Here is a 17,808-nt window from a genome sequence, read left to right as displayed (position 1 = left end):
GGAATTAGCGTTGTAATATAGTTAATCTATCCTAGTAGAGTAACATAAGATAAGATAGATAGAGTACTTCTTAACAAAGTAGGTAACCTAGCTCTTACTAACTGGATTTTAAGCCACTAGCAACGCAAAATTCTAGATTATCTCTCTAGTAGGTGGTAAGTAACAAGTACTAAGTAACTCTATGTACTTTATAAGCTCTATCTCCTGTTATAGCATTAAACGTTGCTAGTTAATGTCCTTAGTCTCCTAGAAGTCCTAAACGTGCTTGTGTCTCTAAGCTAGAGTTACGTGGTTAACGCTGAACCTAGTACTGTATCTGTGCGCGCAACGACTAGAGTTACACAACAACTAAATTATTACAACTACACTATAATTTAACGCGTTGTAACTTAACAACTATAGCAGCTATTAACAAAGCGCTTGCAGCAATTAATGTGCTAAAACTAGGCAAAAAACTTATGTATCAGCATTTTGCTACCAGGTTTAGCATTAACTGCGTAACTCTAGCTTAGAGACACAAGCACGTTTAGGACTCCTAGGAGACTAAGGACATTAACTAGCAACGTTTAATGCTATAACAGGAGATAGAGCTTATAAAGTACATAGAGTTACTTAGTACTTGTTACTTACCACCTACTAGAGAGATAATCTAGAATTTTGCGTTGCTAGTGGCTTAAAATCCAGTTAGTAAGAGCCAGGTTACCTGCTTTATTAATAAGTACTCTATCTATCTTATCTTATGTTACTCTACTAGGATAGATTAACTATATTACAACGCTAATTCCTATAATAAATATATACTCTACTTTAACCTACTACAGTATAAAATCTCTAAATACTCTATTAAGGGTTACTACATATATAATATAGATAAGAAGGGCTTTATAATTAGTATTATAGGTAGAATAAAATATATATTTAGTAAGTGTATATATATAAAGAGAGAGATTAAAGCATCTATCTAGGATAGTAACTAAGCTTAGTAGACGCTTATAGCGTGTGTGTGTAGTAATAGAACAGTACTACTACTAGGCATTATCTATAAGTTAGCTAACACTAGTATTAAATTAGACTAGGTAGCTAAAATTAAGCTAGAAAAACACTCTATAATAGTTACATTATCTCTTTTAGGGTAGACAAATAGGGATATAGGCCTTACCTAGCTTAAGCAGGTGTTTAATTACTACACTAAGGAGAAAGTACAAAGAAAGTAGAGGCTTTTAATACTAGATAGCTACAGATCCTACGTAATAATAGACTTTATTAAGTACTATAATAACTACAAGATCCTCCTAGCTGTCCTTTCCCCTTACTTAACCTAAACGCTCTAGCTGCTTAATATAGTGCTATTTAAGCCTCTATTAATAGTATACTTAAAAGTAGTTATAACATATATCTATAAGGCTTAAAACAACATACCTATTACTAGAGTAGACTTCTTCTACCTATTCTAGCCAGCGTAGATGTGTAGCTTTACTAAAAAGCTAATACTTAAGTCCTTTAAGGTAACAGGTATCTATCTACTTAATCCTAATATTATCCTCTACTACTTTGTTAAAACACTAGAGAGCTTAGATTTAGATAGGTCCTTATTGTCTATTTATAGTAACAAGGATTAGCTTAAAATAGAGATGTTGTTATAGCGTATAGTTAAAAACTAGAGTAAGAGTAATATTAAAAAGATAAGATAATTAATCTACTATATCTTAGTTAAAACCTTACTTCTCTAGTATAAGATAGATAGCCTTAAAAAGACTCTAAAGACATAGAAGAAGTATAAAAAGAAGAGTAAAACCTTAGACTTACAGTAACAGCAGAAGTACTATAGTAGTGCAGTGTTCTAGTTACCTAGAAAGGTTAATAAAGCATGCTTCTGTAAGTAAGTTAGACAACGTAAGGAGAAGGAGGAGAGGCTTAGAAAAGCTACTAGTAAGGAAGTAGCAGCTGCTAAGAAGCTAGTTAAGGAGAAGAAGAAGGAGGAGAGGCGTGTAGTGTAAGAGGCAGCTAAGGTAGTACGTAAGAAGAAGAAGGCTAATATAGTAAATTAGAAGGCTAAACAGAAGGCTAAAAAGCAGTATTAATAATAAGAGCTTAATACTATAAAAGCTATATAATTACCTTAAAAGGGTAAAAAGAAAGCTTTATAAGTAACCTAGCTAAAAAAGCATTAAAAATATAGTCTTAGAGATAATATTAGTGGTTATAGTCCCCTATTGCTGTCCCTAGCTCTTCTACTTAAAACTATATTACGTAGCTATAACATTAAGTTACTAGCTAAATTTAAATAGTACATCTTTTTTGCAAGTAATTAATTAGTACTACACTACAAAATTACAAAATAATAGCTGTTGTGGGTGGCTCTATAGCCTTATCTAATTTTAAGCGTTGAGGTGGTTTTCAGTCGTTGCGCGACTCCGGTCGTTGCGCGCACGGACACGGTAGCAAAATGCTAATACACAAGTTTTTCGCCTGGTTTTAGCGCATCAATTGCTGCAAGCGCTTTGTTAATAGCTGCTATAGTTGTTGAGTTACGACGCGTCAAAGTATGGTGTAGTTGTGATGATTTGGTCGTTGCGCGACTCTGGTCGTTGCGCGCACGGACACGGTATACCCCATCACCGACATCTTGTGCAACCAAGACTGCCTCAGGAGTATCCAGCCCGCGCTCGTAGGCGCGACGGTCATCGTCGTAGGAGCCAAACTTCCAGTATCCATTCCTTAAGTGAATCGGATCACATCGTCTCGCAAAATGGTGGAATTCGCCATTTGGTCCCTACACTGGCCCCCGATGCGCGGTGTAGTATGCGAGATTTTTTGTGGGCGTACGTTCCGATTGGGACATGGTGGTAGGTTGGTCAACGCTCGTCGCGGTTTTGAACAGTCTACCAAGTATCTGTATGGATGGAAGAAACAAAGAACAAGATCGAAGTTGTGGTTGATGGTGAAGCTAACAGAAAGGAGGAAGGAAGGAAGGAAGGAAGGGCCTAATTAAGGAGCAGGATTGAGTGAAACACGGAAGCAAGCCTCTGTTCAGCCTTTTGATGATTTCCGACGACTTACGCAAGGTTGTTGCCTTAAAAATTCAACTTCACCTCGAGTGAGTAGATCTGCACCCGTGCCTTCAGCGCTACTACACCATGGGACTGATCTTGCTGCTTTTTCGTGACGTCACGTGAGTACTGTTTCTGGTGTATCAGCAAATAAAATCTGCGACATAGTGATAAGTTTGAGTCAAGTACGCTTTAACATTTCCCTCTGAGTGCTGCACTTCATGCCTGTCAGACATCTGATCGCGCTTGGCCCCATTGCCAATATCAGTCGCGTTTGCTGCCATCTCCATACGTTAAAGTGCCAGTCGATTAGCTGCAGTTACGGTAGTTCGCATGTCAATACAATCAACAATAACCAAAATAAAAAAGTTCTGGAAACAGGCTGTATGTGGCAAGTAGTAACAGTGTCTCCCTGAGCTTAATGGCAAGTGTAGCTTGGGTGCAAGGCATCCAGACATTCAACAATGAGGAGGGAAGCATGTCTTCGCATGAGTGATCGAATTGTACTACTGGATTAGAGCTTGTCCCAAATTCGGCCAGAGCAAAAGCCACCGCAAAGAAGTCTGGCCCCGTGCCAATATCGTGATAGTCGTAGAACACAGAACGCCGATAATGCCCATATCCACAGTCCATTGCTTTCAGTGGAGAAACTCAGGCCGATAAAAACCTCGATCTTGCCGAAAATCATAGATGTTGTATAGTGAAGTGAGTGCCAGAATGAACTCTCTGAGCCTTTGCGCCCAACCCAAAGCCTGTCCTGAAGTTGTACCATTTAGCGCTTTTTACCATGCGCCTGCAGCAATGCAGCCTTCTCGAGCGCTTCGCGTTGACGAACAGTACCGTGATCCTCATTCATTTCGAAACCAGCCGCAACTTCTTTGAATGAGGGGGAAGCTTCAGGGGCAGGGGAAGACGAGTGAAAGGTCTTGATGAAGGGTGTTGGCGAGGGTGGAGTTCCCGTTGTAAGTTTGACCGCGAGGTCAGCATCCGCTTCTGGTGTTGGTGGCGAGTTGCGGATAGCTCGAGCGACACGAACGTGGTGACCAGGGCCTTTGGCTTGGATGCATGGAAGCTGAGCAAGAGAAGCCTCTAGCTCTTTGGGATCGAGGCCACGAAGCATAGGAAGAAGAACACGACCCTTCTCTTGCTCGTTGAGGCTGTAGAAATTGAGAGCAAGGAGCTCTTCTATGCCACGATGAATAGCAAGTGCCTCTGGTGGAGTTGTTGGCAACGCAGTGACAGAGGTGGCAAGCTTGTGTTTTGTCTTCCTGGGAGCGACCTTCTTTTTCTTGGTTATTTTGGCCGCGGGGTCGGTGGTGACTTTGGCAGAAGATCTTGGAGCATGTTTTCGAGCTGTACGGTTAGCCTTCACATTGCCTGGGCATGGTGCCATGTCGGCGTTCGGGGTGGTGGTGGATATGGACACTTGCTGTGAAGTGCTGTGGATGAGATCGTTGTTGTCACGGAGGAATTGTTGCATGGAAAGCAAATCTTCAGGCGAGATCTCGAAGTCTCGTTGTCTCCTTATATAGGCCGCAGCGGCTTGCGGAGTGAAGTCGAGGTGAGCTTGTGGTGATGGAGTCGTCGGTGAAGCAAAGTTTTCCCGAAACGCGCGCCGCTCATCCTCGGTGACGCCAGATGACCACATAGCTTCTATCGGACCCATTTGTGTTGAGGAAAGCCTCTTGGATGGAGAAACTTCACCACTGATGGACTTCCGCTTGCGTGGACTGCTACTGGTGAGATGACCTGCGGGTGCTGTGAGAAGCTTGTGTTGAGGACTCTCGACCGCCAGTGCAGCCTTCAGCTGTGCGATTTCCGCTTGTGCAAAATCCAGCTCTGTAGCTACTGACACCTTCTCAGTATGCTCGGTGGTGGTATTGATGTGACCTGGAAAAGTGGTGGAAACTTTAGTAGTCTCAGGTGGCGGCGGTGAGAAACACTGCTCTACCACAACCAAGAGGTCATCATTACCCTCATCGAGAGCGAGGAAATCGTTGAAGTTGAAAGTTTCAAGGCAGTCAGCAGAGCCATCAGCAGCAGGCGATGGCCAACCGACGGGCTGGACCTGAATATCCGTACAAGGCCCAGCAAAAGGAGAAGCGAGGCGGGGGACAGCCGGAAGGTCGTCAGGCGATTGCGAAGTTTCCTTTTTGACAGCTCCAGGGTTGTTCGTGAATGCGAAAAGATGATGGAGGTCGAGGTCTTCGTTGCCTGCGACGAAGCTAGGGGTACCACAAAGAGACATTACGAACGATAGAACGGAAACGAAGACCTTGTGGTAATTAAAGGCAAGAATGAGAGTGTGGAAAACAACTCATTGAGCGGCTCGGACGCTTCATGGTCTCTTAGAGCCGGAGGCTGGGAGGCATTATCTAAGCGAAAGACTACTCCACTCAGTTGGTACGTTGAAGTTTTGGTGGAGCAGACCTACATGGAGACGGTGGGATTGGCCCAGTCTCCCATCTATCATCGCTCTACATGAGCAATAAGTCGTGTGATAGTGGGGGTCCACGTCGGGGGGTGCTCTAATACCTTTCCTTCACCTCACCATAGTGAGCTGATAGGCCGAACCGGTCAGTAGCAACTTGACGATCGCGGAGACAATAGCAGCAACAAGGTTTCTGCAAGCGCCGTTGGCCATAGCCCGCTCTGCTGAGTCACAGAGCTTTTACAGAGGGGTTGGGCGGCGAAGACTCTGAGCGAGTCAGGACCGTGAAATGAGTGCCGTGGAAGTGAAGGAGCAGTCTCGGACAAAAAAGATTATGTGAACCCGCACAGGATGTTTCAGTGAATAGCTGTTGCAAGGATCCTTGCGCGTGGATGAGGTAAGACGGAGGTCTTGCTGGTAATCGATTGCGTGTATGATGACGGAGTCGTTGTGTTTCGTCACTGACCCGAAAGATGGCGATACTCAGAGCAGTACGTGCCAAGATCAACAACACACTTTTCCTAGTCCTATGTGGTTGCTTAACTATATCTCGCCACTCGCAACGCTTGTTGGGTGACCGTAACATGCGAGCACTCCATCCGGAATCACCCGTAGACGTCCCTCAATGCGACTGCACAGTCTACGACTGTCGACCAAGAAGGAACACTTTGATATGATTCAACTCGTAGGGCGTTCATCGCCGGAGCTGTTCTCTCAGCATGGATTGATTGGCAAAGATGGAGGCACTACGGCGTATCGTTATTCATTAGGACTATAGGTCATGCCGTCAGGCCTTCTTGCTGAAACTCGGGTTTCCAGTCGACTACCCTCACAATCGCAGGGCTATGTTCGCTCATCCTGCGATCTTGCGTTCCAGGCGGGCTTTCTGGATAATGTCGCGTTCCAATCTCGGCACTTCGCACTCCACCCTCTTCACCCTCTTCTCCAACTTCTCCACCGTAGCTAGACCCGTTGGTCTGCCCGTGATGTCGTCGACGTGGTGAACTACCACGTGCCTCGTAGTTTTGGCACCCAGTTTCGCGCTCCTTCGGTACCCCCTTGTCTTGTGACAAATCTATCGCCAGCCGTGTCTGCTGCGCGTCTGCATCTGCTCGATCAACTAGATCGCGCAGTCTTCCGCCTGTTAGCTCATTCAAGGCATTGCCAACTTTTGAGCCAGGTTGGACCGGCGTCTCACCGCCATTGATCCGCTGTAGCACCAAGTACGCAGCGAGTCCCCACAGGAAGGCGATGCTAGCTGTACAGCTGCCGATGAAAACAACGAGAACCACAAAGAGGAGGGCGAAGCCGGTCACGAAGAGCGTGAATAGGAGGGCGGCAATGGCACCGATGAACACGCAGGTGACAAGGGAGACGACGAAGGTTGCAATGGCGAAGGCAAGAAAGAGCAGGATAGGTAGACCAGCTAGGGCAGTCTGTGCTGCGAGGAATGACTGCGCAGATTAGCAGCTGCTGGCGCCGTCGAGGAGAGTCTGGTCTTACAGCCAGCTTCGGATTGCGCAGGGAGAAGGCGCGCAGGTTCTCAAGAGCAGCTTCACGCTGCTTCGGTGGGAGAAGACGGTTGGTGGTGTGTCCAATGCGAGTGCCTACATTGCTGGCGACGTCCAGGGTGGTGCGCACAATGGCCGACATGGTGGGCTTGTACTCGGTCTCAATGGCTAGCAGCTAGAAGCCGAGGATGGCTCCTGTATGGAGCTTACGAAAGGGTGGATGGAAGGCCGTGGCGGAGAGGAATGGGTTGATCAAGTTTGTTACATGGGCGCAGTGGTTGCACGCGGTCGAGGCACGAGCAAACACAATCTACTGACCAAACAAGCCGTGCCTGCCCTGCCGTCTTGGTACGCTTGTGGACTTGTGGACGCGTCTCCCGAATGATGTCAACGCGGAGGTCGCGAACGGTGGACAGTCTGCCACTAACCACCCCTGGCCTAGGCTCTGTCGCCCTCACCGCCGAAGCCATTCTGCCAATTCGAGAACTTTTTTGGCCGCGACACAGACAACTGCAATTGCCAGGCGCAACACACAAACAGCAACAAAATGGCCGAGAAGAAGAGAAAGAGAAACGAGGACGGCGCCGAGCGGCCGAGTAAGAAGGCCGCGGTCGCGTCCCAGGGCAATGTCAGAGTGGAGCTGCTGCAAGAGGAAGCGCTGGGCCCGCTGCTGGGTACGTCGCGTTGCGCAGCCAGCAAGAGCAGGCAGCAGAGACTAACCGAGGGACAGCTGCGACACCAGGCCTGAGGCTTCCTGCGCGCATCAACTTCAAGCCGTATCAGCACACCAAGATCCTCCCCAAGACCTCCGTTACGACGCTCCTCCTCCAGTCGTCCGACCACGCCCGCCTCGACTACACCGCACAGCAGGAGCAGGACGGAAGCTCAGGGAGCCAGCTCAAGGACTACGTGGGTGTCTTCGACCCGGAGACGAAGAGGCTGCAGATTGTGCCTGTCAAGAGGGTGACCGTGCGAAGCACTCTGCGTAGCGAGACACAGGAGCTGCAGGAAGAGCAGGCGCGACTGGAGGCAGCACAGGGGACAATGACGGCCAAGAGACACGCACTCGCCGCAGAGTTTGGGTCCAAGAAGTCAAGGAAGAGGATCGACGACATCACCATGAATTCGATCCGCAGCGGAGCGCCAGAAGCTGAGCAGAGGAATGAGGGCGTAGCAGACAACGTCCTGGCGAACATGGCTGACAACACCTCTGCCATGCCCACAAAGGCCGAGCTTGCAGCCGCTCTCGACAGCTCCAAGCCTCGACCGACACCGAACGTCACAGCAGAGTTTCCCGGTGATGTCTACACACTGGACGCCGTGGTTGGTAGCGAGCTCATGGGCCTGATACCTGTCAAGGACTGGATGGACGCATCGCAAGCTGGCGAGGGCGTTCAGGTAAATAGCAAGTATGTCGCCAAGCGCATCCTCAAGCTCTGCAGGAACAAGCAAGTCCAGAAGCTCAAGGTCCTACGCTTCATACTGCTCTGCGTCAACTTCAACGCTGCATTGTCTGGGCAAGCTGGACGGTTCGCACGACGGATACCGCCAAAGGGCAAGCTTGAGAGCTTGATGAACGAGGAGGAGAACATCCCGCTCGTCAATGCCATTAGGAGGAAGTTTGGCTCAGAGTATGTCTTCAACCAAGCAGAACTGTTCAACACTGACGTGCGCAGGAACAACGATATGCCTCGCTGGAACATCGACAACCTGATGACCCACGTCGCGGCGGCTGCGCTCATCGTAGACGACTTCGAGGTAGACGTCAACGACCTGCGAGAGGACCTCAAGATTGAGAACAAGGAGTATGTTGATCTGACGCCGTTCCTAACGCCGTTCCTGTTCGCCAACAGCTGACACCCCACAGAATCAAACAGTACTTCCACGAGCTAGGCTGCAGAGTCGGCCCACCTACACAGACCGATATGACGAAATTCAAGTTGACCAAGGCCGAAGCGAACAACCACAACATCGCGAAGCTGCGGCTGCCGTTGGCGTTCCCGAGGGTGAACATCCCCACCAAGAAGAGAAGATAAACGTCGTACAAGGATACAGGCATCAATTAAAACATGGAGCTCCATGGAGCCTCGCATTCTCATCTGCACCTACGCGTGTCAGATCTCCATGTGGAATTCAGGCACAATGAGTTACGAAACCGATCGTCAATCGCATGCGTGCACGCCATCACCCGTGAAGGACACTCCACTCTGCAACCCCAAAACGTCGCACCCCAGGCCACGTTCAGCCATGTCAGGTCCACGGATCTCACTTCGCTACGCCTAGATACATCATCGAGACCCTTATGCTCGTCATGCAAAATGCTCATTCGCGATGCAACCCCACACCCTCATCATGACATCACCATCCGCCACTACATCGTGACGCAGCCGCATATGATATCCTATGTCCAGTGAATGTATATAACGCGTCTGTCGTAGCCGCTGTGACCACGAGCCATCTCACTCATCACACATCCATCTTCATGCCCAAGTCAACAGGACCTCTTCTCGACCAACTCACCGGCGCTTCCCAAGCCTCATCAACACCCAATATGACCGACAGCACTACCTCGGCCGCTGACAAGCTCGGCGCGAATAAGGGTACAAACGCCATTCCCAACGAGGTATGTCTTCTCCTTGCTACTTCCGCTCGCGCAATGCCGCTCTGCGCAGCTTCAGTTATCCTTCACTGTACTCAATTCCAAGCAGAACCCCTCCATCATCTCCTCCGCCGGTGCAATTGGCAAGCAGTTCAACCCGGACGGCGCTATTGGATCCATTGGCCAGGCAGTCGGCGGGCCCTTCAGCAAGGACGGTGTCATCGGCTCGCAGTTTGACGCGAGTAAGGACGGTATCGCGGGACATGTTGAGCGCGCGGTTGATGGTCCCTCCAATCCGGCGGGGAGCGGCAAGAAGGCATAGATTATCGCCGGTTCAACCTTAGCCAAGAGGCTTTGGAAAGTTAATGTAATAACGTCTTACGTTCTAGTGTTGTCTGCTGGGTAAATGATTCATGCTGTCATCGTTTAATATTTTCACATTACGCTATCGTATACACGCAATCACGATGATATGTGATGGTATCTTACTGTGCAGCCAGCTCCCCTTCCATAGCTGCAACACTATCTCCCAAGGCTGCACAGCTTGCCAAAGCTCCAGGCATTTCAGCTTGTGCTATTGCGACATGTCCGAAGTCCATGCTTCCCGTACCCAAACGTTGTATGAGTCTCACTCCCCCCCAAGCCGACGGCCAGGGCCCATGCTGCCAAACTGGGCACCGGTGCTACGTCCGGTACTGGGCTGGTCCGACCCAGTCTCGCGTCCACGACCCTGCACAGCGTGTCCGTATCCCCGGTTCTGCGCCGTCCCCGGCGTCGCACCAAACCAGCGCTTCACGACCTGCGGTGTGAAGATGTAGTTCTTGCCGCCACCGAACGTCGGCCAGATGCGCGTGAGGAAGTCGTATAGATGCGCGGCGACAAGACCCGTGAGCTGGTTGAGAGCCGCCGACTGCCCGTCGATGATGAAGGTCATGAACATCATGGCGAAGGGCAGGTACTTGGAGTCGAAGTTCACTATGAAGAAATTGACCTGGCGCGTCGGGTTGTCCTGGGCGAAGGTGTATGCGTATGCGAGCGAGAGGGCGGGGAGGAACGTGTAGCCGTCGAGAATGACACCAGCAAGCGCCTTTTCATCACCGTCAGCAACTCTTCTCTCAAGTAAACGTGAACATTCGACGAGAGCGAAAAGAAGACGAAGGTATGTAGGGAGCCAACACCGCCGAACAGAATTGCGAATCTGCACAGCTTTCTCAAGTAGCTATCCCACCATGCCCACACACCGCAACAGCCCTTTAATATTTTGCGAATGACGGACAGTGCGATATGCAGGGGTACTCTCCCTCGGTTCCAGGAAGCACTTCAGCCATTGAATCAAGCCAGGTGCGCAGATAATCCGAGGTGATACTCTGTTGCCAGAGATCTACAGAAGTGCATTGTGCAGAGCAGATATGTGCGAGAAGACATGTACTTACGACTATGACCGAGCCAACGAACACAGTGTACATGAAGAAGTCGCCCGGCTGTGCAAAGCGCGACGACTCGCGCTCAATAGCGCTGCCATACTGGTATAGGAGGTACGGGTCTAGCAGAATGGCAAACTTCGGTTTCGTGATAAGAAACGCAGTGAAGACGCGCCAGATCTGTGGTACAATCTTCGTGGTGAAGACCATGTGGCTCGCAAAGATGTACTGATACAGGCTGATGATTTTGCCGTAGCCCAGAGCGGATACAACTACAGAGAGCGCCGTAATGGTTCTGTGGAGCTGTTAGACTTGATTCGTGACGTAAAGAGCTTGCAGCTGCAGTGAAGCCTACCTAGAGACCGGGGGCAGCGTCCAAAAGACATCCATTGTGAAGCACAGCTACGAGTTGAGTGTGTTAGTGGCGGTGTCTGAGGACAGCGAGTGCTGCCTGAAAGAATGGTTTAAGCAAGCCGTGGCCTTTTGAAGCGGCCGCTTGCGTGGGCGCTTATATAAGCTGCTAGCTTGAGCACGGGCCGGTTGCTTCGCTCTTCCACGCTGAAGGTTGCAGTGCATACCTCCGTACATATGGCAGTATGTAAGAAGCGTGTCTTTGCTGTCCAAGCTCATCAAGGACTGATAGGTTTGGGCCATGCACACTTTTTGATACCTCAGAGAGTATTTTGAGGCCTTACGTACTGGGTTGGGTGAATTTGAGGCTCCCCTACTGTGGCTTAAACGAGCATTATCGTGAGCTCAAGCTCTGCAGCCAAAACGCAGCTGCTCAGGAACTGCGAAAGTGCTACTTCGCTTAACATCATAGGGAGAAATGCAAGCGAAAATCACTAAATTAGATGTGTTCGCTGACCTAGCATCTTGCAGATTTTGCGGTAGGCGACAGAAACGCTATGTTACCATTAACCGCATCGTCGTCGTTCAGCCTTCTCCATGACAGCCCGTGCCTCATCCACCCGACCTCTCGTCTCGTCCCAATACAAATGTTTATACTCTCCCAAATCTCGCTTCTCACAGCCCCATCTTTCGTGTCTCCAGCGCCAAACCCCTCTCTGAACACGATTCCAAATCCAATCGACACTGCAGACCAATCAGAGACAAGTCAAGCCGTCTACAGAAGAAAACCGCCGTCCCAAGCCTCCTCGCCCTTACCCGGCGGCTCAAAATTGGTCCGGAAAGCATGCTGAGATGATTCCGTAACGGGGCAATGTGTCAATGTAGTCCGGAAAGCCGAGGAGTCCTTCAAGCGTTCGATCTCGCGCTACATGTTCACAACCTCTCCTCGTGCCTGTGCACAAAGTCCGTTACAAATCCAGTACGAGCCACGGATTTGAGAATCCACCAAAGAAAGATATTCTCAATAAAGCTGGTTCTCCTCAACCCCCCCCCCCCCCAAGCCAGGATTCATGCAAGTCCCTTCAGCAACGCCAGACAAAGCAGTGCAAGCAGGTCTCGCACCGGTCAATATGATTTTCACCTCACTTGAGCGTCTCTCTAATTCTGCTGTCTGACGCGAGGGTCTTTGCATCACCTGAAGAATGTGATAGCAATCGAGCACATCAGGTAAGATATCTTCAGCCCTTCCATTCGTATCGTCCGCGTGCTGTATGTAGCAGACTAGGGAGACATCCTCATATCATTGCAGAGCCACTATAACTTCCTCCACTTTGCACGATTGAAAGGAACGGTATTGAGTGAGGGAGGTTGATTGTGTTGCAGTACACCAGACACCATGCTATGGAGTGACGGGATCACGAACAGCAGCTACGTGAGACCTTGCAAGAACATGGTTCAAAGAGAGAGGGAGAGAAGATGAGAAAATCATGAACACCGGCTACCATGCCCCAGTTGCTGTACTCCGTATTCATCCACCAAGGACCCTGATTTCATCCCACCAATGTCTGAGTCTTTACCGCTGTCGACTTCGCGTTGTGATTATGCCACGTAGTAGAGCTTCATTGCGCAAAGCACCCTCTTCCTGCAAACCGGACAGTTCTGGACCTCCCTCGCGCATTGTAAGCAGGCGACCACATGTCCACAATCATAGAACGCTGCATCTGCCGCATCGTCCCAGCAGATACGACATAAGCGCTCCGCCTCCTGTGCGTTCTTCCAGTGCGTGACGCCTTCGCCGAACTTCTTGTCGTTCCTCCACCCGCCTACGTAGGTATTACCCGTCGCGGCTTCTGTAAATGTTCCAGAGCCGTGTTGTTGGTCTTCCACCCACTCACCGTCGTAAGTATCGCCGTTCTGAAACGTGAAGAGACCGTGACCGTGGCGTTGCCCGAGCTGGAAGCTGCCTTCGTACGTTGCGCCGCTGTGGTAGAACATATTCCCGTGACCGTGACGATGCCCATTCTTAATCTCGCCTTTGTAGTACTCAGACGAGAAATAGTTGTATGTAACATGGCCATTGAGGCGGGAGGGGAAGTTGCGGGCGAATGCGCGGTAGGTAAGAAATGAGTGCGGGTCTGCGAACGCAGCGCGGGCTGCGAGAATGCTGCGTTGCTCGCTTGTTTGAGGCATGGCTACAATGATAACCGACGTGTTGTGCAAATCGACCTGGAGGAAGGAACGTCGGTTTTTGATTGAACGGAGGGTGGTCAGATCTTCTTCTTCCCAGATCTCAATCTTCTTCTTGTCTTCCATGGGCAGGCCAAGGCAGGTGACGAGGGTCTCGTCCACCCTGGCAGACTTCTTGACTACGTAAGTGCCGCGAGCCTCCAGCATCTGCTTGTCTGGGTTGAAGAATTTCAGGAAGAAATAGATTTCATCTACTGGGGACTCTCGGCTGGGTGCACGTTCTACAGGCGCTGGAGGTGGTGGTAGGGGACCGTTCGCTGGATCAAATGGCGGTGGTGGCGGAGGAGGTAGCTCATCTTGTATACCACCCATTTCAGTATCGTGAGGCACCACGGGAGGGTCGACCACAAAAGGTCCGGTGGCTATCGGCTCGACGGTAACATCTACAATCATTGCTTCCTCAGTGCGTTCGATATTATTCGAAGGCGCGGAGATTGGTGTTTGCGGTCTCGACCGTTGAGGCATCATCGCTTGCGGATCAGGTTCATCGGGTTCACTCATAGGCGTGTCCTCCGAGCGTGTAGCAACACCCTGCGGCGAAAGGTTTGTCTCAGGCTCAACATCAACCACGATGCCACCGTTGTTGGCTGTCAGTGATGATACTTCTTCGGACTCATGAATCGTTCCCTCCTCCTGAGGTAGTGGTGGCAGATCCGTATAGTTGATGATGTGCACCCACAAGCGGCGGCAGGCAAAAAATTTTTGGTCAAACCTCCAGTCCTTCAGCAACGTGTAGCGTTCATGGCTGCCGCTGGAGTATTCCATCTTACCGGTACTCAAAAGGTTCGGGCGATCTTGGGAGCCCCGCAATGGATCCAAGAACCAGAACTTGATCTGTCGAGGATCTTCCACATCATTCATGACTGAAGCGAGCTTGCTGCGAATTTCTTCGCAACTATCTTTGCGTGATAGCTGAATCGTACGAACAGTGTTGGCGCTGTGTGCAATGCTCTTCCAGTCGTAGGCATCAAAGGTCCCGGGACCTTCATGCTGGAGAAAGCACCTAGAGTCAACGACTTGGAAATCAGCAGCTTCTGCCAACTCCTCATTTTCCTCATTTGGAGATTTTTCTTTACTGTCAGATGACGCAGCTGGCTCATCGGTCGGTGGCGGCGGAGGCAACGCGTCGATGGTGCTCGACTTTCTATTCTTTTCTACCTCGATTGGTATCCGCTTGGGTACTGTCCACTGCTCAGACTCGGCGCTTGTCTTGAATGCGTAGTTGGTTGTATCTTCACGTGCATACAGGGCAATGTATGCGACAGCGTCGTTTCCGAAGATCCGACCGGTTCCAGTCTTACCCTCATGCGCACCCACAGCTTGTTTCGTGGTAAGGCATGTGACGCGGTTTTCATCTTTGCTGTCCGAGTAGCTGTACCATCTTGACCCTGGTCCCTCCGGCCTTAGGATTGGCTGGTACACATACGACTGGAGTGTTTGTTTGTGGACAATAAAACCGTAGAGCGTGTATTGCACCGTGCCCACTCGGACATGATCGTCCAAAGGAACCCTGTTGAGTAGCTTCACGTATGAGCGTGTTTTTGAGTCGAATTCTTGGCGGTCCATCTCAATTGTCAAAAGCTGTGGAGCGTCTTGATCAGGTGCGATGAAGTCGGTCGATTTGTCGATTGCGTCTTGCATGCTCTCGACACCAACCACAGGCACACGATAACTGGGAATGCCAGTCCTGTAGTGTCGCTCCGGGCCACACATGGCTTTGAAAGCAGCAGCTTCAGACGTCGCGTGCAGTTCCTCTTCAAGCTTGGCACGCAATACCTCCCATGTTTCAATGACATCCAGCTTGTCGATGCGTTCGTGTATGCCATACCACTCAAGTGCGTCAAGTACGTCATCCAGCGCTACAGCACCAGCTCCTGGAACTGCTTGCGTCCGGAGCATGTACAACGCCTTTTGCAAAGCGCTGAGCAAAGGCTTAGGATGAGCGAACGGTTCTTCCTCCAGATCCGGTACATGAACGCTGTACAGCAGCTTCCTGAACGGCTTGAACAACATCCAGGCTGCAACTGCAGAAATCATGTTCCCACCAGGAGCGCTGGCATCTTCGCCAAGCATGATTGCTTGCAGCCCAGTCATTGCAAAGCTGTCCCAAGGGTTCTCTCGGCTGTGATGTTCCCACAGACAGTCGGTCTCGTCTTTGATGGTGCGAATGTAGGCGGTGAAAGCGAGCTTATCGTCGCGGAGAAGCGCCTGTCGCTGGCCTGGTTGGCGAAGATGAATCTCATAGTAGGGGCCATGGAATCTTGTCCAACCCCAGTCGGGCGAGCCCTTGCAGAAACGATGCAGTGCAGTCCTCGAGTAGTTCACGCGAGGCTCAGTGGGGTTGTACATGACGACTGAAACCTGTGCAGCAACACTTTTTCGCTTTGGTACCTGCTTGGATTCCAAGAGCGGCAGAGGTGTATGTTGATGTTCGACAGTGATGGGTTGCACTGGTGGATCTGTTGGAATGTCCTCGCCAGCCGCTTCCTCGGTGCCCGTCTTAGCCACCGAATCGACGCGGCCCTCCTTCTCCTTCGCTGCTGGATCGACGACGCTGAGGCATTCCAGGTAGACACTCAGATAGTCTGAGTCATTGCCGCGAGGATAAAACTTGATCTGCCACTGATGCCCCCCAATTGTGACAACTTCTGACTTCATGACGATGTCACGATTGGGTTGTTCGCGGGTTCCATTGTAGGCTTCTATCGTCCAATCGATGCGACCACTGACGCCGACGGTGTATTCGGGCTCCTCCACAGGCAAGAATGCGCGGTTTTCCCAGTACTCATGGTCCAAAGCACTCTGCTCTGGGGAAGCCTCAATCTCTTTCAACTCGGCCTCATCCGGGAAAGAATCGTCTTCTTGTATTGGGCGCCATGGCTGCCTGCCATCTTCGTCTTCTGAGGAGTCGGACTCGGATTCTGCAGGCTCGACAGGCGGCGGCGGCGGAGGTGGTGGCTGTAGGTCTGTCTCGAAGAAGGGTGGAGGGACAATCTGAGGCACGCTCTCGGTCTGTGTTTGCTCATTATCAGTCACTGAAGGCGGGCGTACTTCTGTAGCACTTACCACGTCATCAGTGGCAGTTGCTGGCTCAGTCTGTATGCTGATGTCTGCTTCTTCTCTCACAGCACCGATTGCTCCGAGTGAGGGTGGCTGCTCAGCAGGGGTATTTGCCTGGATAGGTGAGCCAGTTGGTAGCACAAGCTGCTGGTCTGTGTCGGGCGTTGTGTCCATAGTGTCGTCGTCGTCGACGGCCGCGACCTGGACAGAAACTGTGGTGTTTGAGGGCTCGACGGCTTCCGTGGAGGCATGTTCGAATTGCGTCGGTCCGTTTGCCGAATTCTCTCTATTCTGCATCTCTGCATCGTGCCGGTCGTGTCTCTGGCCGGGAGGCGGTAATGTGGGCGCTGATGAGCTCATGTGGGCGTCGACTGGTGGTGGCGGTGGTGGCGGTGAGGCTGGCATTTGCGCATGATGGAGGGGGTTCGGTGGGGGTGAAGGAGTAAGAAAGGTATGTGAAGTTGGTAGGTGCAGCGAGTGCTCAATGCTGACGCTCATAGCTAAGATGAAGATGGTGCATGTGTAACCAAGAAGCGGCTCTCGACGACGATGAATAGGGGGTGCTTGCAGAGCAAGGCGAAGCAGCCGAGTCTCTCAGCGAAATCATGTACGACAAATATATGCAGGCAGCTGTTTGGCTTGCGCTGTGGTTGTCGCGGAGCTATGGCAGATGCTGACAAGGCTGCTGCGCTGCTGCTGTACGAGATGGCCAAGGATGAAGCTCAGACAGAAATGGATGGAGAGAGAGCTGTCCGAGTCAATGCCAACAGCACGAGGAAACAATCACGGGCGTGGCTGGGGTTAAGCCTGTGAGCCCGTAGCTGCAGGCAGCTGTTGGTTGACGCACAGTGAGGCGGCAAGCTAAGCCGTGAGGAGGTATCCGGGCCCCCGCGCATTGTGGCGCTTGCTGCTGGTTGGCGCCCTCGTTGTTATCGTCGAGCCCTTTGACGCGACTTGTCGCCCTTGTCGCCCTTGTCGCCTTACCTGGTCGTGCTGTTGACTCATGGCCTCCAGGCTGCACAGTGTCGTGATCATGACTCTGGAGGCCGCCTTTAGCTGGAGCTCCTCTCTATCGATTGCCTAAGCTCCACACTTGCTAGGTTGATGCGCACCTTACTGGGTTGAGCCTAAGAGGGAA

At 50.8% G+C, this 17,808-nt stretch overlaps 6 protein-coding genes across 6 annotated transcripts, besides 9 other annotated features; 2 read left to right on the top strand and 4 right to left on the bottom strand.

Annotated features, from left to right (window-relative positions):
- Positions 1 to 308: part of a mobile genetic element that runs on past the window's edge.
- Positions 309 to 353: a mobile genetic element.
- Positions 322 to 2,441: a mobile genetic element.
- Positions 2,442 to 2,595: a mobile genetic element.
- Positions 2,554 to 2,608: a mobile genetic element.
- A 344-nt stretch (positions 2,609 to 2,952) lies between these two features.
- Positions 2,953 to 2,982: a tandem repeat.
- Positions 2,983 to 3,822: 840 nt separating this feature from the next.
- On the bottom strand, positions 3,823 to 5,298 carry EKO05_0002873 (uncharacterized protein; the record flags this gene model as incomplete). Its single annotated transcript, XM_038945158.1, has 1 exon — positions 3,823 to 5,298. One exon carries the CDS (start codon positions 5,296 to 5,298, stop codon positions 3,823 to 3,825), a length of 1,476 nt encoding a protein of 491 aa, XP_038801441.1.
- A 962-nt stretch (positions 5,299 to 6,260) lies between these two features.
- Positions 6,261 to 7,134, bottom strand: EKO05_0002872 (uncharacterized protein; the record flags this gene model as incomplete). Its single annotated transcript, XM_038937982.1, has 2 exons — positions 6,261 to 6,935; positions 6,985 to 7,134. The coding sequence occupies 2 exons, from the start codon at positions 7,132 to 7,134 to the stop codon at positions 6,261 to 6,263; spliced, it is 825 nt and encodes a 274-aa protein (XP_038801440.1).
- A 405-nt stretch (positions 7,135 to 7,539) lies between these two features.
- Positions 7,540 to 9,028, top strand: EKO05_0002871 (DNA-directed RNA polymerase I subunit rpa49; the record flags this gene model as incomplete). The annotated part of the gene is made up of 4 exons (XM_038937916.1): positions 7,540 to 7,666; positions 7,723 to 8,623; positions 8,669 to 8,797; positions 8,860 to 9,028. 4 exons carry the CDS (start codon positions 7,540 to 7,542, stop codon positions 9,026 to 9,028), a joined length of 1,326 nt encoding a protein of 441 aa, XP_038801439.1.
- A 515-nt stretch (positions 9,029 to 9,543) lies between these two features.
- EKO05_0002870 (uncharacterized protein) lies at positions 9,544 to 9,913 on the top strand (the record flags this gene model as incomplete). Its single annotated transcript, XM_059636034.1, has 2 exons — positions 9,544 to 9,615; positions 9,701 to 9,913. The coding sequence occupies 2 exons, from the start codon at positions 9,544 to 9,546 to the stop codon at positions 9,911 to 9,913; spliced, it is 285 nt and encodes a 94-aa protein (XP_059492017.1).
- Positions 9,914 to 10,219: 306 nt separating this feature from the next.
- On the bottom strand, positions 10,220 to 11,402 carry EKO05_0002869 (uncharacterized protein; the record flags this gene model as incomplete). The annotated part of the gene is made up of 3 exons (XM_038937759.1): positions 10,220 to 10,678; positions 11,025 to 11,307; positions 11,368 to 11,402. The coding sequence occupies 3 exons, from the start codon at positions 11,400 to 11,402 to the stop codon at positions 10,220 to 10,222; spliced, it is 777 nt and encodes a 258-aa protein (XP_038801437.1).
- A 1,560-nt stretch (positions 11,403 to 12,962) lies between these two features.
- EKO05_0002868 (uncharacterized protein) lies at positions 12,963 to 17,168 on the bottom strand (the record flags this gene model as incomplete). Its single annotated transcript, XM_059636033.1, has 2 exons — positions 12,963 to 16,622; positions 16,677 to 17,168. The coding sequence occupies 2 exons, from the start codon at positions 17,166 to 17,168 to the stop codon at positions 12,963 to 12,965; spliced, it is 4,152 nt and encodes a 1,383-aa protein (XP_059492016.1).
- Positions 16,546 to 16,569: a tandem repeat.
- Positions 17,043 to 17,065: a tandem repeat.
- Positions 17,044 to 17,107: a tandem repeat.
- Positions 17,169 to 17,808: the final 640 nt, after the last annotated feature.

Source organism: Ascochyta rabiei, chromosome 4 (assembly GCF_004011695.2).
Source record: "Ascochyta rabiei chromosome 4, complete sequence".
Lineage (NCBI taxonomy): Eukaryota > Fungi > Ascomycota > Dothideomycetes > Pleosporales > Didymellaceae > Ascochyta > Ascochyta rabiei.
This window is presented reverse-complemented; position numbering and strand designations above follow the sequence as displayed.